This window comes from Ceratotherium simum, chromosome 11 (genome assembly GCF_057802395.1).
Source record: "Ceratotherium simum simum isolate JZ-2026a chromosome 11, ASM5780239v1, whole genome shotgun sequence".
Taxonomy (NCBI): Eukaryota; Metazoa; Chordata; class Mammalia; order Perissodactyla; family Rhinocerotidae; genus Ceratotherium; species Ceratotherium simum.
Window position 1 is genome coordinate 55,751,245 of NC_141910.1, and position 26,454 is coordinate 55,777,698.

Consider the following 26,454-nt stretch of genomic DNA (forward strand, 5'->3'; position numbering starts at 1 on the left):
CTCAATGATGTATATACATTGAATATTTCATAATCAATGAACACTAGACATTAAAAGGAAGCAGACAGTACATATACTAGCTGTATTTGGAATTATTTTATGTTCTAAATAATAACTCCTTGAAATAGAAAATACGAATTTTCAAATAACTTTGTTATAAATTAAGCAGGGCACAGGATACTAGAATTCAAATGAGTTATAATTAGAAATCTGATAAACTTGATTCTTATAATGATTAGATTATTAGTGGGTCCTCCTCAAAAAGAAAAAAGTATCCATCCAAAAAGTAAAATAAAAAGAACAATAAATCAATAATTATTTATTATTTTTTTAATAATTTTATTTTATTTATTTTTTCCCCCCAAATCCCCAGTAGATAGTTGTATGTCATAGGTGCACATCCTTCTAGCTGCTGTATGTGGGACGCGGCCTCAGCGTGGCCGGAGAAGCAGTGCCTTGGTGCGTGCCCGGGATCCGAACCCGGGCCGCCAGCAGCGGAGCTGGAGCACTTAACCGCTAAGCCACGGGGCCGGCCCTAAATCAATAATTAAAGACAGTGTCTTTTATATACAACTTTGTTCTAAATAGAAAAAAATCATCTACTTATAAGTTCTCATAAATGTAATAAATAAAATCAAATTCGATTTATCTTAAAGCAAAATAACGAGAGCAAGGAACAATAAGCAAACAACTAGCACTTTACGTTCATTCAAATGTGCTGAATGAATATTGTTCATTTTTGTTTTCCTGTCTTTACCTCTGGCTTATTTAACCAAGTCATCAGGCCACTTGCTTTACGTAACACATACAAAGACAATGAAGTATTACTTTGAGATGAATTTTTCTGTTATCAAATGAACATAATAAGACTGACTGGTCACAAGTAGCTATTTGTTTTATAAGCAGCAATCAAAATCTTTTGGCTTCATATGAAAGTGGTAGAAAAAAGAGGTGAAAAGAGGGAAACATCAGTTGCTGAAAAGCTCATAATTGGCAATAATTACAATATCATTTACTTTTCTTGATTAAAAAAAGACTATAAAAGCAATAGCATTTACATAACAACATAGTAAGCTGAAAAGAACCAAGTCAACTAATCAAATGTATTTACCTACACAAAACAAGAAGCTGCTAAATGGTACACATCCCAAAACAAAACCAAATTTTAAAACTATAACAATTACACATTCTGTCTTTATCTTTTAAATCTTTCATTATTAAGGAATTAGTCTCATTTTACTTAGTAAAACTTTACCTTACAACTTCCACAGCAAGTATATGCAGCAAGATATTTTGACTAATTTCACACCAAGGCATTGAAAATGAGGCTTGAAGAAAATGAGTAACACACATTTTGACATACACAAGGTTTTAGAGAACTCCAGCTCTGCAACCTGAGAGTGTTCTGGATGACATCTGATTTTATGTTAGAGAAACTAATTGATACTAGATTTATTTAGTAGAGTCAGTCTGAAGTATGATCTGTTTAAATCTATGGGTCTAAATTTCAACATGAGTAAACTGGATTCACTTGGTGGGACTCCCAAATTTGTATTTGACATTAAGCTTTATGTAAAACTGAAGTGCTTGAAACCACTATAGAGTAACAGAAAAAGTAAAGTGACAGAATGGGCAGGATAGGCAGACAGAGAGGTGACAGAGGAAGCAAGAAGCTAAGAGTAATGAAATGGTGAGGTGTCTATAAAATGACTTAAGAATGAGACTAGGAAAATCACCATGAAATGAAGTAACTAGTCAGCAAGGATAGTAAATGAGAGCAGATATGTTCAAATAAAGTCAAAACTTAAGGAAGGATGGAAATGACAAAAAACTTCTACCTTAATGGAAAAGAAGACTTTCTTTATTACTTTGGGCCACCTACATTTCTCCTCTCACTAACCCACTTTATTTCCATTTATACTGCATACATACACTAACAGTTGTTAGTGCTACTATGAGTTAACTTCTTATGTATACTTTTTTCTTCAACTTACTAGTTTTCTCAACAAATGTTCCTATACTTACTATGTGCCAGATAAACACGTACTGTGTCCTAGGGATCCAGGAGTAGATTAGATGCAGCCCCCAATTAGTTGGGAAAACAAAGAAAAGCAACAGGCTGTTACAATATATGTGACAAGATTATAATGCTATAAAAGAACACAGAGATAGCACCTAGACCTAGAGAACGAGATGTCTAAACCTAGTGGTAGGGACAGACTGGTCTCCTGATAGAAAAAAACAGCTTTTTCAAAGGTATAAAGTAAGAGAGAAAACGTCAAGTTAAAGAACCTGTGAGTAGTTCAGTATGGCTGAACTACAGATGATAAGAAACAAAAGGACAACAGATGAGGTCTGGGCCAGATCACAAGGGCTCTTGCATGCCATGGTAAAGAACATGTATATTGCTTAAAAGTGCAAATTCAAACTTCTTCTCATTTAGTAGCTATGTAATCCTGGAGAAGTTACTTAACAGCAATTTAACTTCTCTAAACTTCTATTTCCTTATCTGTAAAACAGGGATAATGACGTTATTTACCTCCTAGGGTTTTGCGAAGATAAAAAAAGATGATACATTAAAATGCTTGACAGAGTTCCTCGCATATACTATTAGCTCAATAAATGTTATCTATTATCATCACTTTGATTATGACTATTTATTTTTCAGGGAAAGGGGGAGCCAGAGCCCAGAAGGGTTTAAGAAGAAGAATGAGTAGCATGACCAGATCTGTAAGCTCCTTGAAGATAGAAAATATGTCTCACACTTCACTTACAGCCTGACAACATCACGCACATGGTGGTGGTTGAATAGTAAGCATTTAATAAGCACCTGTTGAGCTGAATTGCAAATGTTAAACAAGCATAAGGCACCGCTACCCAGCATTTTAAGATTGGCATTTTAATCCTCATTCTCCTAGAAAAGTTAAGGAATGAAGAAGAGGTAACAGGAAGGAGATACGAGGCATTTCACCCCACCAAACAATTACTGAGAAATTCTCCTATCCGAGGCTCTTGTACACAGGGCTGGCAATACCCTGAGGTCTAACATAAGCTCTTTATGCTTAATGAGTTCACGATCTGTTTGAGGAAACAGTATATAATAACAAAACCAAAAGAAACATTACAAGGTGGTATTCATGCACAAGCTTAATCAGTTTCAAAATCACAAGTTTTTAGTTTACCATATCAAAAATATCACTTTATTAAAACCGAAGCCCATTACTTATAAACCTGAAAGAGATGATACTTTCAAATATTTTTAAAGCAAATATGCAAAGGTAATTATCTTTAAGACATCTAAGAAGAGAAAAATAAATTAAAATTTTGATATTTGTAATTATATGATTATGTACACAAAAAAAATCAAAGCGGATCTAGAGATAAGCTATTAAAACAGGAAAATGGAGAATAATGGATGTCATTATATGGGATCAATACTCCCAAATTATTAGCATGCCTATACATTAATAACTGCCAATTAGAAAATAAAATAGACAAAACAATATCACTCCTAAAAGCAATAAAACCTCTGTGGTACCCTGGCGTATATCTAACTAAAGATGGGCCAGACATTCATGGGGAAAATTATAAACTATCATTGAAAAACAGCAAAGACTTGAATAAATGAAAAGCCTTATATTCATAAATAAGAACACTCAAGAATCTAGATGTCAGTTCTCCCCAATTTAATCTATAAAAGTAAATGAAATTCTAATCCAAATCCCAGAAGGATTTCTTTAGGAGAAATTTAAAAAACTGATTCCAAAATCTATATGACAGTGCAAAGGGCCAAGAAGAGAGAAAATAATTTTGAAAAATAACAAGGAGAATAACTTGCCCCATCAAATACCAAGGTGATTGTTTTAGGAAAGTTGAGAACCAGATCCCTATCTACGCAGGAACGTGGTCTGTGATAAAGGTAACAGCACAAAAGCAGAGAAAGAATAGGGTCACAATCACTGATGTTCTATCTGGGGAAAAAAATTAAATTAGGTCTCTACATTATACCATACACAAAAATAAATTCCAAATTAATTAAAACTCTAAATATGCATTAGAAGAAAAATTATAAAAATACATTTAAGGCCTTGGAATAGAGGAAAAAATTTGTTAACAGGACCCCAAAAAAGCCGGACACATGAAAACCTGTGGTGCTAAAGTATGTCAACAGACATCATAAACAGAGTTAAACAGGCTGAGAGAAGATATTTGCATCAAAGAAATGCAAAAAAGATTAGTAACTAGAAAATTAAAAATACCTCTTACAAATAAAAAGGAAAAGAACAAACAACCCAGCAGGAATATGGGCAAAAGACACAACCAGGAAATTCACAGATGAGGAAAACATAATTGGCAATAAAAACAAAAATCATGATCAACTTATCTAGTTATCAGGGAAATGTACTTAAAACTATAACCCTACACTCATCAGATTGGCAAAATGCTAAAGTGAGCAGAGAATCGTGTGGGTAAGAATGTGAGAAAAGAGGAACTCTCAATGCTTGTCATTTGAAGAGCAATGTGGTAATTACCTAGTTAACATAAAACTACGCACAGACCCTAAAGAAACTCTTATGCATAAAACAGGACGTGTGTATGAGGATGTTCATTGCAGCGCTGGCTGTTAAGAGTGAAAATTTGTAACAAAGAGGTTGTGTATTTATAGAGAATGTCTATCCGTAGGGAAATGGATTTTTCAAATATTGTATATTCGAGTAATAGGACTGAATGAATCTGTGTATATTTATATCTCAAGATCCACGATGGAAAAAGTATACTGTATTAAAATATACACAGTATTATACAATTTATGTAAATTTAATAAACATTCTATATTGTTTATGAATACTTATATATATAATTACTAAAAATAGATTGGAGGAATTAATTGCAGATAAATCAATTTAATTATTTTGTTATTTTTATTTAAACAAGACTATGCAAATATGTTAAAATATTAACAAAATACTAACCATACAGCAAAATAGGACCAATTAATATATGTTGGTATACCTAGTTTCCTAGACTAGTTTCCTAGACTAGACTAGTGTCCTAGTCTTTATTCTTTTATAGATTCAAAAAATTTCCCCAAATAAAAAATTAAATGTAAATGGTAATAGTTTATTTATTCTTAAGTTTTCCTTTAAGAAGGACTGGCTTTATGTACAGATATAAACAAGAACATTAATGTTGACAACACAAATCTGGATTGTATCTTGATAGCAACATTCCTGCTAGCATCTGGACACTTACCTATGATTATGACTACTTAGGGTATCACCCCTCTATGAGAGTTCTCTGAACAGATTAAGAGAAATAGTCGCTTTTCTTTCTCCAGCCTGGAGTCCCGGCACTGTCCTGTTAAAATCCTTTCTTTTTCCCGCCACGAGAAAGAAGCATGTAATCAGAGGACAGAAGAGTCTTCTGTCGCTTTACTGTCTAGATCAGTGATTACCAACTGGCGGCTATACTGCTTTCCCCACCCCCAGAGGACATTCGATAGTGTTTGGAGACGTTTTTGGTTATCACAACTGCTATGACATTTTGGTTATCATAACTGATATAAAGATGCTACTGGCATCTACTGTGTAGAAGCCAGGGATACTGCTAAACATCCTACAACATAAAGGATAGCTCCCCACAACAAAGAATTATCTGGCTGACAATGTCAATAGCATGAAGGTTGAGAAATTTTACTCTAGATCCCAGAAGACGAATGGAATAAAATCCCCACTCTTTTCCTCTCAGATAGGAAGCTGTTCTTTTGATGTGATTGAGGTCCCTTCTCTATCTGGCATTTGTTAGAGTCTAAAGCAATAAGTGTCTTTCAGCCTATTTAAGGTGATCATATTTCTTATACAAACATTTAATTTCACAAATAATCATTCTTTAAAATCCTGATATTACAGCAATATATTTCTTAGTCCCACTAATACCACAATGTTCTAAAATAGCAGTTAAAGTATACAACAGATTTATTTATTCATTTGACAAATATCTACTATATACATGCCACATACTGTGCTAGGAACTAGGGATAAAATGGTGAGCAAGAACAGGCAAGATCATTACGAAATGGCAGCTTGGAGTGTAGTGGAGAAGTCAGGGATTTGTGAAATAATCACAAAACCTAGTAAAAACCTTATGGATGGGATTTTGGATGGGAGCTATAAAAATACATCTGGGGGCTGGCCCAGTGGTGCAGCGGTTAAGTGCGTGCGCTCCACTTCAGCAGCCGGAGGGTTCACATGTTTGGATCCCGGGCGCGCACTGATGCACCGCTTGTCAAGCCATGTTGTGGCGGCGTCCCATATAAAGTAGAGGAAGACAGGCACGGATGTCAGCCCAGGGCCAGTCTTCCTCAGCAAAAAGAGGAGGATTGACATGGATGTTAGCTCAGGGCTGATATTCCTCACACACACAAAAAAAACAAACATGTGAGACAGATACATAAATGGGGGAAATTTGACCTAATAGTTATGGAAGGAAGAGAAGGCTCTCTTTAAGGAACTAATAACTAAGCTGGCATCTGGAGAATGCACAGGTGTTGACTATAGGAAATCAAGAGGGAGCGAGCTAGATTGAGGGAGCAGCATGTATAAAGGCCCTGAAGAAGGAAGAGAACATCGTGAGTATGAGGGACTCAAAGCAGACCAGTAAACCTGGAGTAGATGAAACAAAAGCTCTAAAGTGGCAATGAAAATGATAAAGCAGCTCTGCCAGAAATAGACTAAGGAAAGGGTGTTCCTACCTTGATGCCAGTGTGTCACATGGCGATCCTTTTCTCTTATGTGAGTCTGGGTTAGCAGGGTCGGATGAACTGTCCCCAAGGCCACTCATGTTGAAAAACTTCACACCTAAAAAGGAAAGACAACAATAAGAAATCTACCCTGATGAACTTTCCAACCAGAAGGGAGGAGGAAGCTCCCTTCAGTTAGAAAATATCTAAGCAGTGTAGTCTCTCAGGGAATGGAAAAATCACAGCCATCGTAAAAGCAGCCACACCTCTACAAAAGCACAGGAGTCATCAGCTGTTCAGCGTTTCTACCCTGCCTTTTCTGCACCTATAAAATAAAATTAATAATCCTTAAGGAAACTGTAGAGATCAATTAGGATAAAAATATTGTTAGAATAATTAGATACTGAGATTTTTTTTCAAAGAGAAAAAAATCACTTTCGTATGCAAAGGTAAAAACTGAATGTATAACTGGGAGTCAGAGAAATTATTTTTTATATTTATTTATTTTAGACTTTACTTTGCAAAAGGATTTAAAACAACTTTTACTCAAAAGGTTTAGGATTTTATATTGATAGGAAAATAAATGATACATGTATGATTAAAGTTAAAGCGATGAACTAGATTTGGATTTTGAATTGCACTTACCAACTTTGAATTCTATACTCCTAACGTTGTGTTTAAGTAGTCAGGTAACAAAGATCAAATGGTTAGTCTATGTTAGGATCTTGGTATAGATGCCAGAGAACACAAAGTCATTTCCCCTAGCATGCCAGCCAGGTCTCCTCTCACATGTTGTGCCAGTTAGTGACTGCACTTAAAGATCCCTTCTGATCTGTCCCTATCAACCACTATTCTTTGTTAATCCCTAATGAAATTCAGAATCCTACCCCTGGCCTTATATTCATCACTACCTTTTGGATTTTTATTATTGTCAAACAACACACCTCTCCATTCTCTTTCACTCCGTCTACCCTTGTAAAAGGAGAATTAGTGCAGTTTTCTTCTTACCTTATTCTCAGTAGTTTTTGCCTAATTCTTGGGGTTTAGAATTCCTCATGGTTTTAACGTCCTAGGCCCCTCTTCCCTCATACTATACATTATTCTGGGGTGATATCACTCACTCAACATGGTTTCAAAAAATATCTCAATACTCATTACTCTCAAATCTCCATCTCTAGCCCAGATCAGACCCCAAATCCAACTCCTCACCAGATATCTCCATTTGGATGTCACACATGCATTTCAAACTCAAGTTTCCAAAATTACTTAACTTCTCCTCCTTATGTATTTTTTTCTCTCAGTTGGTATATTGGAGTCATTTTAGCCTCTTCTCTCATACCCCACATGCAGGCAAACACCAAGATTTGTCAATTTTTATTTCCTAAATATTTCTAAAATCCATCCCTTCCTCAAATTCTCCTCTCAACATCTCTCGCTAGACTATTGAAATAGCTTCCCAGATGGTCTCCCTAAGCCACCAGAGTAGGCTATCAAAAATGTAAGTCTGATCATGTCAATCTCTTGCTTACAACCCTTCAATAAGCCTCACTGCCCCCAGGACAACATTCAACCTCCTTAGTATAATATACAAAGTTGGCATCAGCTCTCACCTATTGTGTGTCTGTTACAGAATTTGGTGAATGAGTGACTAAACGCTTGTCCAATCAAGTATTTATAGATTATATATGTTTTATATTACATATTATTATATGTATTATATATTACATATATACAATCTATATATAAACAGATTATATGTGTTCTATACTACATATAACCTCTACATACAGTCACGCATCACTTAACGATGGGTATATGTTCTGAGAAATGGGTCATTAGGCGATTTTGTCGTTGTGCGAACATCATAGAATGTACTCACACAAACCTAGATGGTATAGCCTACTACAGACCTAGGCTATGTGGTACTAATCTTACGGGACCACCGTCGTATATGCAGTCCGTCGTTGACCAAAATGTCATTATGCGGTGCATGACTATACACATACATAGATTACATATGTTAATTTTAGTTTCAAGCCTAAGAAAAGACTTTAAAAATAAAATCCTTGGTAACATCCCATATTCCCAGCAAAGGTAAACACTAGTCAGAAAACTTTAAATTGATCTCAACATGGGTAGCCTAACTTAAGCTAGCGACAAATATTTATTGAGCTCCTACTATATGCCAGCCTCTGTTCTAGGTATGGGGATACAGCTGTGAATAAAATTTATAAAAATCACTCTCCTCATAGAACCTCATTCTTTTGTGAGGGACAGAGACAATAAATAAAATAAAAAAGTAAATTAGTAGAAGGTGATAAGTGCTATGGAGAAAAATAAAGCAAAAATAGAGGCTTAGGTGTGTGGAAGGGGAGGCGCAGCAATTTTAAGCAAGGTAGTTAGGAAAGGCCTCACTGAGAAGGTGAGATACGAGCAAAGACTTGAAGGAGGTGAAGGAGAGAGAATGGTATCTGGAGGAAGAGTTCTCCTGGCGAGGAAAAATGGAAGGGCTGTTAAGACCTTAAGGCCAGAACATAACTATGCTTTTGAGAAACATGAAAGGAATCAGTGTGGCTAGATCTGGGGAGTTAGGGAGTAGGAGATGGGTTAGCGAGATCACGGGAGGCTACACCATGTTAGGCCTTAAAAACTGCTTTAAGAACTTTAGCTTTACTCTGAGGGAATCAGGCAATCACTGGAGGGTTAAGAAGATCTGATTTTGGGGCTGGCCTGGTGGCGTAGTGGTTAAGTTCGCACACTCTGCTTCAGCAGCCTGGAGTTCGCATGTTCAGATCCCGAGCATGGACCAACATACCGCTTGTCAGGCCATGCTGTGGCAGCGTCCCAGATAAAGCAGAGGAAGATGGGCATGGGTGTTAGCCCAGGGCCAATCTTCCTCAGCAAAAAGAGGAAGACTGGCAACGGATATTAGCTCAGGACTAATCTTCCTCATAAAAAAAAAAAAAAGAAGAAGAAGATCTGATTTTCATTCTCTGACTTCTTCTATGAGGGATAAGTATAATCTTTCTCATCTCAGTAATTTGGTATTTAAGTTTCCAACTGCTAAATGGACTTTTCCATTTGGATATCCCCCTGTCACCTCAAACTCAACATGTATAAAACATGATGAACTTTAAGTTCCAGATTTCTATTAATGATAAATAAATGAGATGAGCTGCATTATGGATTAATGTCATCATAAAAAAAACATTTGTTAAACCTCTTCTGGGGGAAAGAGGAAGGACCTATGATAAAGAAAATAATTACAATTTAAGGTGGACAACCTCAATGCAAAGGCAAATATACCAGACTTGCAACAACTACCACCATAATAAAAAAGATGCTGAAAGATCCGACAATGGTTTTCTTAGCATCCGTTAGGAAACCCAAACACAAAACAAGAATAATCAGCTAAGTGATATATTACTGTAATAAATAAGACTGCTACCTTCTTTTCCTATGGAGATTCACAGAAGCATAAATGAGGTTGACCGAATACCACAGAAGTAAAGAAGCCACTTAATTTTATTTTCACATAGAAATAAATGTAAATATTTTTAAATTTATTAATACAAAAAATGAAATTATGCAATACATTTATAATAATGAAGAAGCATCAACTCTAAACTTTTTTCAACAAAAGTAGAAATAAAAGACAGAGGGAAATGATGAACAGGGGAGAAAATGAAAGGTAAGAATTCAGAGTTTGCTAAAATCCAAAAGAAAAGAGTTAGCTAACTCCCACTTCATGCTGAGGGGTCACTTCTTGTTTCCTTAGCTGGCCATCTTCTCTGCCTCCAGAGACATTAGGTTATACCCATCTGAGAACTTACCCATCTGAATTCCACTGACTCTCAAAATACTCCAGGGCACATATTTCTTTTTATAATATGCTATAAAGTATAATTCTCGTTTGTCTCCCCTTCTAGACAGTTAACTCAAAGCTAGTTACCAGATCTTTTTACTGTATAGCCAATATCTAACATAATGCCTAAAAGATATAGAAGCTAAAATAGGTGATGAGTTAAAAAGGATTTATTTTACTAATGATGACATTTAAAAATTTTAAAGGATATTTAAAATTTATAGAACACATATAATCTGTTTATATATAGATTGTATATATGTAATTTAAATATCCACGGGGCCGGCCCCAGATTGGATAACTTTAAGCAAGAAATAAATCTGGATTTAAAAGGAGATCCCCCGGGCCGGCCCCGTGGCTTAGTGGTTAAGTGCGCGCGCTCCGCTGCTGGTGGCCCGGGTTCGGATCCCAGGTGTGCACCGACGCACCACTCCTCCGGCCACGCTGAGGCCGTGTCCCACATACAGCAACTAGAAGGATGTGCAGCTATGACAAACAACTATCTACTGGGACTTTTGGGGGAAAAATAAATAAATAAGATCTTTAAAAAAAAAAAAAAGGAGACTCCCCATACTGTGCTACCCTCAGACTACTGGCTAGAGATTGACATCTGCTAAATTTATCTGAGATTCTGGGGCTGAGGAGGCATCAGACAACAATTCAACAGCAGCCAGACAGAGTTTGGCCTACCAAAATAAGAGCCAAGAGTCAAGAAGCTATGACAGAGTCACCAACAATTTGCTGATGATATGATTCTGGTATTAACTCCTTTCTATTTACAAAACACAATAAACAGATAGTGGAATGCAAAACCTCTGATGAGTGAAAACTATTATAGCTGTTCTATTTGTGGAATGGCTTTATATTTGGCAGTAAGGGTATGTAAATAAGGTTCATTAAGAAAAGAAATGCTTGTTTCAGGAAACCAATTTGCATATCAGCTTTGAAAAAGAGGTAAGGTTTCTAAGTAAAAGTACCTTGTTGATTTAAAAAGAGTTGCTCAATTATACCCAAACAATCTCAAGTAATCTCTAGAGAGCAGTTTTAGGAACTAGGAACCATACCTATCTCTATTCAAAACGATCAGACTAAATCAAATAGGTGGGGCTGAAGAAATAGGTCAGGGCTTTATATTTCAGTTGAGTCAGAAATTTCTACATAAGAAATTTGTCATTCGTCTCCCAGATTTAGCTGAGCACTGCATAATTTGAAAAATCAGTAACCATTAGTTAAACAACTCTAATAATATACTTTAAAATGTTTACCAGGCAACTAGCACAGAGAGGCATAGATACGATGAGAGAAGACTCTGAGAGCCATCATAAAGAAATGTTTCTCAAACTGGAGTCCTCAGACACCTAGGGTTCTCTAAAAGAAGCTTTCAATTTTGTCTTTTCATTTCAATGACAATTGAAATCTCTCTCATGTGATAAGAAAGAATAGGGACTTGAGGATTTTCATTGCCCTTTTTACGGTTGAATAATTTTCCATGGGTCAGATCTATCACATTTTCTTTATCCATTCATCAATTGATGGCCACTTAGGTTTTCCCTTTTTTGGGGGTTATTTATCAATAATGCTGCCATGGACATTTATATGCAAATTTTTGTGTGAATATGTTTTCATTTTTCTTGGGTAAACACCTACAAGTTGAACTACTGGGTCTTACTGTAACTCTCTTTAACTTTTTGAGGAACTGCCAAACTGTCTTCCACAGTGGCTGTATACCATCTTAAATTCTCATCAGGAACATACAAGTTTTCCAGTTTCTCTACCTCCTCACCAATAATTGTTATTTTCTGTTTTGTAATTTTAATTATAGCCATCCTAGTGGGTGTGAAATGGTATCTCATTATGGTTTTGATTTACATAGCCCTCATCACTAATAACACAGAGCATCAGCTCATGTGCTTATTGGCCATTTGTATACCTTCTTTGGAGAAATGTCTATTCAAGTCCTTTACCCTTTTTTTTTTTTTTGTGGTGAGGAAGATCATCGCTGAGCTAACATCTGTTGCCAATCTTCCTCTTTTTGCTTGAGGAAGATGGTCCCTGAGCTAACATCTGCGCCAATCTTTCTCCATTTTGCAGGCGGGATGTCACCACAGCATGGCTTGATAAGCAGTGCATTGGTCTGTGCCTGGGATCTGAAACCCCAAACCTTGGGCCACCGAAGAGGAGTACATGTGAACTTAACCACTAAGCCACTGGGCTGGCCCATTTGCCCATTTTTTTAATTGAGTAGTCTTTTTATTGTTGAGTCATAAGAGTTCTTTACTATATTCAGATACTAGAACCCTATGTGATACATGATTTACAAATATCTTCTCCCATTCTGTGGGTTACCTTTTCACTTTATAGTGTTTTTGGATAAACAATAGTTTTAAATTTTGATGAAATCCAACTTACCTACTTTTTCTTCTTTGTTTGAAAAGTACAACATCTGGCTTCCCTTAAAAACAGGTTCTATTAATTGCTATTTTCCCTGTGTATGAGCCATACTTTCTTGCTTCTCTGCACGCCTCCCAGTTTTTTGTTAAATACCAGATATTTTGAAGCTAATGACTGAACAAAGATTTCCTTAAATGTCTGGAAACAAAAATTCTCTCTGAATCCACAAAGCCAGGGACCAAAACTCAGATGGTGGTTATCCCTGGCCCGAGGAAGAGCCCCTGCCCCCACAAGCCTCTGCCGTAAATGATCAGCCAATATCCTAACCATTATGGCCAGGAATAAAAAAGCAAAGGTGGGCCAGTCCAGTGGCGTAGTAGTTAAGTTCACACACTCTGCTTCGGCGGCCCGGGGTTCGTAGGTTCAGATCCTGGGCACAGACCTATGCACAGCTTATCAAGCCATGCTGAGGCAGGCGTCCCACATATAAAGTAGAGGAAGATGGGCACGGATGTTAGCCCAGGGTCAATCTTCCTCAGCCCAAAGAGGAGGATTGGCAGCAGATGTTAGCTCAGAGCTAACTTTCCTCACCACACACACACACAAAAAAAGCAAAGGCAAAGAGATGGATTCAAAGCAATGAGTTCTTTAAAATAAAGACATCGTTTTATCTTATTTCATTGATTCTATAAATATCAGATTTTTCTTAAAGTGTTTTTTTGTAAAAGAACATCTTATGCAAAGTCTTTCAAATTTATTACGCTATTAATAAAGACATTATCTATGACTTGTAACTTCTAAAAGTATGTAATATTTAAAACAATATTTTTAATAAATTTATGTTTACCACTAAAAGTTTATTCTACAAATTAAGAGATAATGCTTTCTTTCTTTGAAGTATTTTTTTTTAAACAGAAAGAACAAGTTTGGAAAAAGTATAAAACTTTATTTTTTTTCTATTAAATATATAGAAAAAAGAGGAAAACCAAATTAGTTTTAAAACCCAATATTTTAAATTCCTCACATTGACTTTTTTAAAAATTTAATTAAGATAAAAAATAGAGCCGGCCCCGTGGCTTAGCGGTTAAGTGCACATGCTCCGCTGCTGGCGGCGCGGGTTCAGATCCCAGGAGCGCACTGATGCACCGCTTCTCTGGCCATGCTGAGGCCGCATCCCACATACAGCAACTAAAAGGCTGTGCAACTATAACATACAACTATCTACTGGGGCTTTGGGGGAAAAAAATAAATAAATAAATAAAAATTTAAAAAAAAGAGAGAGAGACAACATTTAAAAAAAAATAAATAAATAAAAAATAAACATATATGCATTTGCCTTGCTAAAATACTCCTAGTGTATGAATTTGTGATTGAGGAAAAAGAGTTAGCATATACAATACATATTTGTGGCAGCTATCTTATTAAAACCATTTGGGAAAAATACCCTCAACATTTCCTTCTAAATCTATGAAACTAGATGATTCTAGTTATCTTAAAACGACACTGGGTAACTATAGATATACTGTACATGTCTTCCAAAAATCAGTTCTGCATTGTTCTAACTTGTGAAAAATATGTTGGTATTCCTTAAAAAGATTAAAATCAGTTTTCCTAACAGCTATCTTTGTGTAAACAAAAAAATATGTATTTGATATTTACTTGCATGTGCACAGGAGAATAGTTTATAACAGTGTAGCAAAGCAGTAACAGCCTTAAGAAAATGATGATCATAGGGACAAAATTAAGTGAGGAAAATTTCAATGTCTGTCTCGTTCCACCAACTCCACCCTCTTTTCACAGATTCAGATCTGAGGAGCAGAAAAACAGCTAGAAGCTGGGGCCAGAAGAGAATGAAGATCAGCATTAGACATAGATAATCCACAGATGACTATCCAAAATCAAATAACCACATTTGTTACATAAAATGATTCCAATATCTAAAATAAAGAATTAAGCTCCTGATCAGAAGCTGTTCAATTTCCCTCAAACTGAATTTTAGAAACTCATTTCAGAATATAGTATGGTTAAATGCACATATATAAACTAATAAAAGAAAAATAAATATACTGAAATCTGATCTTTAATGTTATAAGGTCACAGAAGTACTAAAGTAATAGAGCTGCATGAGTCAAAATAATTTGCCAAAACAATGGAATTGTATTCTGAGGGCACCAGAAAATGATCAAGTCAGGTAAACCTCTAGATAATTTCAGGGTTATCTCCCCAACTAAAGGGGAACAGGCATGAATAAAATCACAATATAAATCTACATACAATCTCCATTGCCCAAATTTACAGAAAAGATATGCATTTTTTAAAGCCCAGCTTAAAACCTAAGTCATCTCACTTGATTCATTAATATTTGGAAAAAAAACTTTATTGGTATCCATTGAAAAATGAAAAAAAAAAAAATCCCTAAGCATTTCAGGTGAATAGCTGGTTAAACAGCATCAATATCTCCTCAATGCTAATACTAATTTATCTAGTTATATCCTTTCCAGTACAATGCCCAACTAAAGACTAACTCTAAACAAATGAAACTCAAATTTCACTTTCCAATGTTCTCAACAGAATAATAACTATGAAAATAATGCCTATAAACTTTAAACTGGAGATGCAGATTTATAAAATTTCAGAATAAGAGGGTCCCCAGCAATTGTCATCTAGTGTAGGGCTTCCCAATTAGAATATATGAAATGCCTATTCTGCCTGTTCCCATTTTAGCAACATAAAGTCAGTAGTAAAAAAGAATTTGAGAGGAACAAAATAACAAAAAGGTTCACAAAAATATGTAGGCCCATTAATATGCAATTAATTAAAGGATATGACAATATAATAATATATATTGTGTTTATATGCATTAACTCATTTATTCCTCACAACTGCCCTATGAAGTGTGTATTATTATTACCTCCACTTCACAGAATCACTGATTGAGCTCAACGGTTTTATCTTACTAATAAAGAAACTATGGTCTGATGATGATGATGATGACAATGACATAACGACTAACACTTATATAGGATTTACTATGTGCCAATCAGAGTTTTAAGCACTTAACTTACATTATTTACTCATAAACCTTATTAATTTATTCAGTCATAAAATATGAGGTAGGTACCATTATAATCCATTTTAGAGAAGGGAAAACTGAGGCATGGAAAGATTACTTAATCTGCCAAACATCATATGTGGCAGAGATAGAAATCATTTTAGGTAACCTGGTTCCAGAATCTGGCTGTGTTTTAACTGATGTAACTAACTTACAGTCACATAACCGATAAATAGAAAAGCCAACAATACAGTCCCAAATTTTTTGCTTTTGCCGCTACACTAAAATGCTTCTTCATTAGAGTCTTCCCAAAAAAGCTGACTTTAAATTATACCACATCTAAAAATCCTGGGTGGTATTTACAAGGTTCTCAAACACATGAAGAGAGAATCTTTTCAATTCTTAGTCCAAACATCACATGGAAATAAATAAAACTGATCATATACCTAATCCTGACTTATCTTCTATGATCATTATAATATAAAACCAATTATTTTCTAGATGTGATTCACCTTAAAAGGTAAACGTGTTATTCCTTCAAAATCAAAAGTTCTGCCTTTACAAAACCCAATTTTTGTTCAAAAATTTAAAAGTCTTGGATTCTAAGATTATATATATATATACACACACATATGCACACATATATAAAATTTCTTTCAATAACATTTAAATCATCTTTAGGAATCTACTTTATGGAATTTGGGGCTCCTACCATGTTTTAACATACTTTCTCCTAAAAAAAATCTTTCTAGGCTTTGTTCTAACAGATAAGGTTCTCAGTAACAAATCTATGAATCTCCAAAGTCTCATATGATAGTCTCTTTAGAAACAAATATAGATGGAAAACAGACAGGCTCAAAATGAGTGCCACTGTACAAAACAGCTGGACTCTTCCAAAATGTCAATATCATGGATGACAAAGAAAAGGTAAACAATTTTAGGTTAAAGGAACCAAAGAGATGTGACAACTATGCAATGTAAGATTTTGGATTAGACAGCTGATGAAATTTTAATATGGACTATATATAAGTTAATAACAATGAAAATGTTGTTTCTTGAATTTGACTATTATATTGTGCTTAAATAGGAGATATATACTGAATATTTAGGAGGTAAGGGTCATAAATGTCTATAACTTACTCTCAAATGATACACCATCATCATTATCATCATCATCATAATGGTGGCAAAGGAGGAGGAGAGGGAGAATTAGTAGTTAATACAGAGAGAGATAAAGCAAATGTAACAAAATATAATTGATGAAACTGGGCAATGGACATACAGATGTTCAGTATACCAATCTTGTAACTATTGTTTTTAATAAGTGTTAAAGGGAAATAGAAAACATAAAAATTTTCATTGTGAAATGAAGAAAATTTGACTTTCTCAGAGTCATTCACTGAACAATGAGTTAAAAAAAAAAACAAAAACACACCCAAGCCAGAGTTTAATCACTAGGTTATTCCATTTTCTTTCCCTTTCTCTTTCATAAAGTCAAGGTACTAACATTCCCTTCCTGAAAACTCTTAAAGAGAGGGCTCTCCTACATGATTAAAATTCCTCTTAATTATAATACATCTTACTCTACAAAACTGTTTTTATTAATCACAATGCTTATTAACTCATTTATCTCTTCTTATTGAGAACCAACAGTCTGATTTCAAGTAACAGAAAACTTAAGTTAAGAAATACAATGCATCACTAAGTTAACAAAAGCCAGAAATCTGGTGTGTGTTTGTTCTAGAAACCAATGAGATTTTTAAGAGAGGTAGTAAGATTAATATTGATATTATCAAAAGATATTAATGAATATCTTTTCAAATCATTTTGCACCTCCAGTCCTTACTCTCCACCAACTGACTGTCTTCCCTCCATCTCCCAAATTCACTGTTTATTCCAAACATACACATTGCTTGTGAGCCAACTAAATTTAACTGCCTTTAAGTTCTGTGATTGTTATACTCCACCCTCCAAGTTGACAGCTGTCACTTTCCATGGTGACAACCATCTCCTCCTTTAAAAGTGGGTGGGTGTGCAGCTGGGGCAGACGGATGCAAGGGGTTTCTGGGACGCTGATATTGTTCTATTTCTTAATCTAGATACTGTTTACACAAATATGTTGAGTACATACATGATAACTCAAGAGTTATACACTTAAGATTTGTGATTTTTATCTATACGTGTTATAATTCAATTAAAAAGTCTATTAATTTAAAAAATTTCCTGATATCGACTTACACCTGTTAGAATGGCTATAATTACCAAGATAATAAATAACAAATGTTGGAGAGGATGTGGCTAAAAGAGAACCCTCACACACTGCTGGTGGGAATGCAAACTGGTGCAGCCACTATGAAAAACAGTATGGAGATTTCTCAAAAAATTAAAAATAGAGATACCATATGACCCAGCTATCCCACTACTGGGTATTTATCCAAAGAACTTGAAATCAACAATTCAAAGAGACTTACGCACCCCTACGTTTACTGCAGCATTATTCACAATAGCCAAGACGTGGAAGCAATCCAAGTGCCCATCAACAGATGAATGGATAAAGAAGATGTGGTATATATATACAATACATAAAAAAGACAAAATCGTCCCATTTGTAACAACGTGGATGGACCTTGCGGGTATTATGTTAAGCAAAATAAGCCAACAGAGAAAGGCAAACACCGCATGATTTCACCTATATGTGGAAGATAAATACATGGACAAAGAGAACAGATTAGTGGTTACCAGAGGGGAAGGGGGTTGGGGGGGTGGGTGAAAGGGGTAAAGGGGCACATATATATGGTGATGGATAAAAATTGGACTATTGGTGGTGAGCACGATGCAGTCTATACAGAAACCGATAAATAATAATGTACACCTGAAATTTCACAGTTATAAACCATAATGACCTCAATAAAAAAAAAATTCCTGCTGGAAGTCTTTCCCTTACTGATTTACCAGTTTCTAATTACTCTTCAACTTTTATCTACCATCTTAGCATAGGGATGTTTCTTTTTCTAGCTATAGGCTGCTATGACCGTTGTCATGTTAGCTCACAAACTCTTAGGAAACAGCAACAATGTAAAAAGCCCAAATGTACAAAATGGACACTACATACATATAGAATTAATGACTGGATATATGTTACAATTATATGGACCAAATCTGGGGATGATTCAGTATAGTTTTTCTGCTTCCACTGTCAATTCAGTAAAGACCTGAGGGTCTCATTGTAAGATATCAATCTAAAGCCATATTAATTTCAATGTGCATTAAAGCAGTTTATAAAGCATAATCTAGAACTTTTCTAACATTTTCATTTAGGAATATCAGCACTTGTTTTATAATAACCTTGAAGCTTCTGAGATCAAACACATATTTCCATAAACAATAAGAGTCAACAGGTAATCATCTTCCCTCCATGCTTTTGTAGAGACAAAGATCTTTAAAAACTGAGCTACATTCCTACCTGGGAGACTTCTTTGTTCATAATGAGTCCTCAAAACAGATATGGTCAAATCTAGTGCTCCGGAGGGTAGCTTCCAAGGGAATGGGGCAACGATGTTTTCCAGAGGTGGCTCTAGTCTCTTCACTCTCACCTCATTTAAGGCCAATTAGGCAAACAACTAAAACAAAGGAGAAGAAAAAATAAAAGCAGAAGGGAAGTTAGATTGTCATTTTATTCTCTAAGAAATTGATAAAGGTTAAAAATGCTAAGTAAAGAAAGAAAACGCAACTTTTAAGGCCAAATGAAAAAATATTTCCAAAAGACAATGGACGAAGATCTGATTTTACAGCTGAAGTCCTTTTTGGTGAGTAAGCATGTATTCCTATTTAAGACTGCTGCTTAGGTAGTACATAATTATATTCTGCCCTTAATCTTCTGAAAGACCCATTTATATGTCTTTTAAAAATTGTTTCTGGCTGCATATGTATATTTATCCTTTCTACTTATAAATTCTGATTTTTCATGTTTTCAGTTTACATTTAATTCTTTCCTTGATTATGTAATATGCCTCACTATGTATTAAAGTTACTATGATATTTTACTTTCAAATGTTTTATTGAAAAAGTTTACAAACATTTTATATTCATAATACTTAAAAATAAAATTTGTTGAGCTCTGGTTCCAGTAATGACGGACTATCTTGTAATAGATTAACCTGCCCACAGATAACAATTATTAACTCTGGACAAAATACAAAAAATAACTGTTCAAAGACATTAAAAGTGACCAAAAGCAGGCAAAAATGTAGGGGATTTGATCATTGAAAGAAGGAACCACAATGGATGAGATATATACTTATAAGACTTTCCCTTAAGACAACTCTTTCCAGTACGTCCCTTAAGTAGTGGGAAGCTAGACCTAAAAGAGAAAACCAGTCTCTTGAGGCATTAGAGAATGTAGTTCAGAGCTGAGAGAAAGCTAGATAACAGGAGGAGAAAATCATGGAAAGAAGGGCAGTACAGTAAAGAGGGCACGGGGGCTCCAATCTGTATACAAATGTTCCTCAAATCCTTGGCTGATCCCTGAACTGCTCACGCACAGGGAGACTCCAAGTAGTCCAACAGAAGGCAACAGCTGGAAGGAAGATGGAAAAGCTGAACAGAGATTTCAGTTACTGCCTACCACAGAGGAGACACAGCTTGGATTTTGAATCCTGCCAAGTTAAAAAGGCTTGGTGAGGGCCGGCCCCGTGGCTTGGTGGTTAAGTGAGCGCGCTCCACTGCTGGCGACCCGGGTTCGGATCCCGGGCTCGCACCGACGTGCTGCTTCTCTGGCCATGCTGAGGCCGCGTCCCACATACAGCAACTAGAAGGATGTGCAGCTGTGACACACAACTATCTACTGGGGCTTTGGGGGGAAAAATAAATAAATAAAATCTTTAAAAAGGCTTGGTGAACACAAAAGGCTTCCCATAGAAACCACAGAAGGGCCACATCTCAGGAGTAAAGACTATATCCCAGGACTAAGGATTCTCCTAAGTCTAAGTGCAAAACTAAAACACATCTGATGTGGCAAATTATAAAAACCAAGCCTCCAATTTCAAGATGATCAGCTGGTATTTTTTTTTTTTTACTTTTTATTTTGAAATAATTATAGCCTCACAACCTCACAAGAACTTGTGAAAGCAGTACAGAGAGATTCCATGAATGCACCACTCACCTACCCCCAATGGTGACATCTTATATAGCTACAGTATATTACAAAACCCAAGAAACTGGCCCAATACAATTATCTAGACTACAGACCTTACTTGAATTTTGCCAGTTTTTTCATGCACTTGTTTTTTGGTATATCTTTGTTTATAACTCTACAACTGAGACTGTCTTTTGCTGTTTATAATCACACCCTCCTCCCCTTTCCTTAACTCCTGTCAACCACTTATCTGTTCTCTCTTTCTATAATTTTGTCACTTTGAGAATGTTATATAAATGAATCAAATAGGATGGAAACATTTTGGATTGGGTTTTTTTTACTCAGCGTAATGCCCTTGAGAGCCATCCAATTTGTTGTGTATATCAATAGTTCGTTCCTTTTTATTGCTCCATGGTATGGAGGCACTACGGTTCTTTTTTTCACTGTTCATTCGTTGAAGTACATTTGAGTTGTTTTCAGTTTTGAGCTATTATGAATAATGCTGCTGTGAATATTTGTGTACAGGTTTTTGTGTTAACCTAAGTTTTGACTTATCTAGGATAAATACCCAGAAATGCAATTGCTGGGTTATATGGAACTGTATATTTTCTAGTCAGTAATTTAGCTGTCTACTACAACAAAAATCAATACTCTTCAGAAAAAGATATCCACGATATCATCCATATTATCATCTACAATATTCAGCATACAATAAACAATTACTAAACATGCATAGAATCTAGGAACTGTAACTCAAAATTAGGAGAAAAAGTGGTCAACACAAACCTACCACAAGATGATCTAGATGTTGGAAATAACTGACAAGGATGAGAAAGTAGTTATTATAAATATGTTCAAGATGCTATAATGAGTAGACAGATGACAAATACTGGCAGCAAATGGAAACTATAAAAAAGGAATAAATGGAAATTCAAGCGCTAGATAGTTCAATATCAAAATTTTTAATTCACTGGATAGGCTTAATAGTAGATTTGAGATGGCAGAAAAACAAGTGAGTAAACTTGAAGTCAAAACAACACCCAATGTGAAGACTGGACAATTGAAAAAAATTAAAACCAAAGTTGCTTTTTTGAAAAGATAAAAAAAATTGTTAATAATTTAGCAAGACTGATAAAAAAAAATGAAAGACAATACAAATTACAAATATCAGAAAAAAAGGAGAGATATTATTTCAGATTCCATAAATATTATGTTCTAAACCATACAATGCAAATCAATTCAATAACTGACATAAAATGAAAAATCCTTTGGAAAACTCAAATTGCTAAAACAACCACAAAAATAAATAGAATGTTATTTACTAAAAAAAACTTTTGTAATTAAAAACATAACAAAACAAACAAAACTCAAGGCCCAGATGGCTTCAATGGTGAGTTCAATCAAACATTTAAGGAAGTAATAGTAACAATCTTTCACACTTTCCAGAAAACAGAAGAGAGATACTCCCCAACTTATTTGATTAGGCAAGCAAAACCCTAACACCAAAACTTGACAAATATTACTGTAAAAGAAAACCAGCCATATGAATACAGATGCAAAATAGCAAATTGAATCCAGCAATATATAAGAAGGATAATACTCCATGATCAAGTGTGGTTTGCCCAAGGAACATAAGGTGGTTTAAAATTCAAATATCAATTAATGTAATTTATCATATTAAAAGAATAAAAAGCATATAAACATCTCAATAGACACAGAAAAAGCATCTGACAAAATTCAGCACCTACTCACAATAAAATTCTCAGCAAGCTAAGAATTAAAGGTAACTTCAATCTGATAAGGAGGATCAATGAAAAATCTACAGCCAATATTTTATGTAACAGTGAAATATTGGGAGCTTTCCTAATGTTGTGAAAAAGGCAACAATGCCCACTCTAACCACTTCTATTCATTATTGTAAAAGATGTACTAAAGGTCCTACTCAGGGCAGTCAGTCAAGAAAAAGAAATAAAAGGAAGTTAGAAAGAAAGAATGAAAACTCTTTATTCATTTAAAACGTGATTTTTTGGTATATAATTCTAAATAATCTGAAAAGCAACCAGTAGAATTAATAACTGATTTGGCAAAGTTGTAGGATACTAGGTGAGTATACAAACATCAATTGTGTTTCTATACAACCACAGGAAACAACTGGAAAATAAAATATAATTTTATTTATAATAGCATCAACATAAAATACTTAGGAATTAATTTAACAAAAGATAAGCAAAATCTATACACTTAAAATTATTAAACATTGCTAAAACTAAATAAGACCAAAAAAATAAAGTGATTGACTATGTTCATGGGTTCAAAGACTCAACAGTGTTATGAAGTCAATTCTCCCCAAAATGAATTCATATATTCAAAAATAAACTTAGTGTTTTACTTTATGCATGTCTAGTGCATTTTACTATCAATAACACAAATATATTTTTGTTTTGTTTTACAATATATTTGTAATGTATTTTCTTTTTTTTCTGAGGAAGCTTAGCTGAGGAAGATTCGCCCTGAGCTAACATCCACTGCCAATCTTCCTCTTTTTGTATGTGAGCCAGCTCCACAGCAGGGCCACTGACAGATGAGTGGTGTAGGTCCACATTCAGACACCGAACCCGGGCCGCCAAAGCAGAGCATGCCAAACTTAACCACTAGGCCACCGGGGCTGGCCCTGTAATGGTTTTTTTAAATTCTTGTTTTATAGGCTTTTGCTTTTTATATAAAGTCTATGTTTTTCTTAAATCATGATTTCCCCCAATTTTGAATTCCATACTAAAGTGGAATATTTAATGTTAGAAAATTGGATGATCTTGTCACCCGGATCCAAAAGTGCTTACCTCTTATAGTCCCTCTAAATTAAAAACATACGTGTTTTTTATATTTTCAAGACTTTTTTTCCTTCCTTGCCTTAAACCCATACTTCAAAAACTCAAACTTGAACTAGCTCTTCATATTGACTTATAGTTAAAACTATTAAAGAAAGAGTTTATAGTTGTTAGCCCAATTTACATTATATTTGGTTGGACTGTTCTCACTGTATATGCCTCGTTTATCTGCCTTTGTAATAAACTTGGTGCCCTAAAACATTTCTTAGAGGATGAGATTCCTCCTGATTACTACTTCGTGTGTTCTTTCATCTGTGAAGCACTGTATCTTTGAATTTTCCCTAGGTAAACCTGGTAAGAATTGGTAGGTAGTATTAGACTATAGCAAAGACAGCATTGCTCACTAGTCATCCACAAATCCAGGTTCTGTCATTATTTGACTTCCAAGGAAGAGCACCTCCCAAAAATCATTTGTGTTCTGAATCCCGCAGGTACAATCTTTGCCAAATCATGCCACTCTCTTCTATAAAATTATGGGTACTTTGTCAAACCCAGGCAGTTAACTGAAGCCAGATGGATTCCTGCTAATGATTTAGGGTCTGAGAACAGCTTGCTAGTGCTGATGGATTCATGGCCAACCATGCAACAGAATATGGGAACGATGCTGAGGGGGAGGCTGAGCATAGTCACTTAGGGACTGCATGAAGACAGAAAAGCACAAGATAAATCCATATTCAAAAAAGATACATAGACAATAAGAAGTGAAAAATATGGAAACCAAGAGATAGGTGACACAGAGAGAACCAAAGAAGACAGGAGGAATATGAAAGAACAGGGATAAAAAGAGCAGTGCTGATGATCTGATGTTTGACTGTTATTATGAAATCAATAAGCTTATTATTCTTAAAATGTATATCTCCAGTAATTATTATGTAATTATCTGTGCCATTCAGATTTCAGTTTCAAAAGTCTTTCTGTATCACCTCTCCCCTAGGAATCCAGAATAGGAGATCTGACATGGATGGTACAAACTCCTAATAGAACCCAGTGACTACTGGGGATGCCTGGAGGCTTCCAATTACTAGTTCCAATTTTCCTCTCATGGGTAAGCTCTTTCTGTCTTCATTATCTGCTTGCAATGCTGGATTCTGGCACAAGTGCTGGCTAATGCAGCATCTCAATTCCTTTAATTTAATTTATTAAATTATTCAATTTAATTTCTTAAATTCAATCTATTTTAAGAATCAGATGAGGAAGCAAGGGGATAGAAGAGTACCTATACTGCACCTAACACAGAGAGAGAGTAAAAAGGAAATCTTTAAGACATTCTCCCTTTGTTGTTTTAGAGTTAGGCAGAGATTTGCAGGGTCAGGATTTAAAAATACATAGAGAAATAGAACAAATAAGTATCTATGGATCTACCACCCAGAATTAATAACAGTAAAAATTTTTGAAATATTTTCTTTTTTAAGAAATAAAGCATTACCAATAAATCAAAAGTCCCCACACTCACACATAGCCCACTCTGTTCATTCTCCCTCCCATTGACAGAGATAACCATCACCATGCATTTAGTAAAGACCATTCTGCTTATTTTTTTTTATTTCATTGAGGTCATAATAGTTTATAACATTGTGCAATTTCAGTTGTACATTATTATTTGTCAGTCACCATATATATTCTGCTCATTCTTTAAATCATTTTTAGATTCACACACATATATATATCTATAAACAATACACACTGATGTTTTATGTTCTAAAATACACATTTAAACTGTATACTACACATATTCTGCATTTTGCTGATTTCATGCATTATGTTTTGGAGCTCTATCCTTGCTGAGGGGTGTGTATGTGTGTTTCGTTCATACCTATATGTGAATATACCACATCTTAGCCATTCTAGTATCTAAGTTGTCTATAAATTTTCATTATTACAAATACTGCCTCAATGAGTGTTCTTGTATTGTTCATATTTCCATATGCACAGTGCAAGAATTTCTAATGGTAATATCCAGAAGTGGAATTTCTGAGTTGTACTATTTGCATATCTTCCATTCTACTCACTATTTGTCAAATTGCTTGCCAAAATGACTGTTTCACACTCCCACTAGCAGTGTGTGAGAGAACCATTTTCCCCATATTCTTTTCAACACTTGATATCACCAGACTTTATTTTTTAACCAGTCTACTAGATGAAAGTGGGATCTCATTTCAATTTGCATTTCCCTGAATATTATGGAGACTGAGCATCTTAGCTGGCTATTTGGATATCCTATTATTTGAACTGGTGTGGGTCTCTTTTCATCCATTATGCTAGGGACTCAATAGGTACTTTGTCTTAGTTCTGGGAAATTTTCTTGGATTATACTATTTATTCTTTTCTTTCCTTTCATTTATTCTGTTCTCTCTTTTTAGAACTCCTAATAATACAAAGTTGACCCTC

The 26,454-nt window shown here is 35.0% G+C and overlaps 1 protein-coding gene across 11 annotated transcripts in view; it reads right to left on the minus strand.

Moving 5' to 3' along the window:
* Positions 1-26,454, minus strand: part of NCOA1 (nuclear receptor coactivator 1) — a 232,043-nt gene that overhangs the window by 89,462 nt on the left and 116,127 nt on the right. For 9 of the 11 annotated variants that reach the window (XM_087437068.1, XM_087437071.1, XM_087437063.1 and 6 more), the window contains 2 exons: positions 19,511-19,667; positions 6,752-6,857 (listed from right to left, as the gene is read on the minus strand). In XM_087437068.1, coding sequence (XP_087293194.1) covers positions 6,752-6,840 — 89 coding nt within the window. In that variant the 5' untranslated portion in view covers positions 6,841-6,857; positions 19,511-19,667. Of the gene's footprint in view, positions 1-6,751; positions 6,858-7,005; positions 7,065-19,510; positions 19,668-26,454 lie in introns of all 11 variants that reach the window. The other 2 variants (XM_087437069.1, XM_087437070.1) reach the window with 2 other exon arrangements.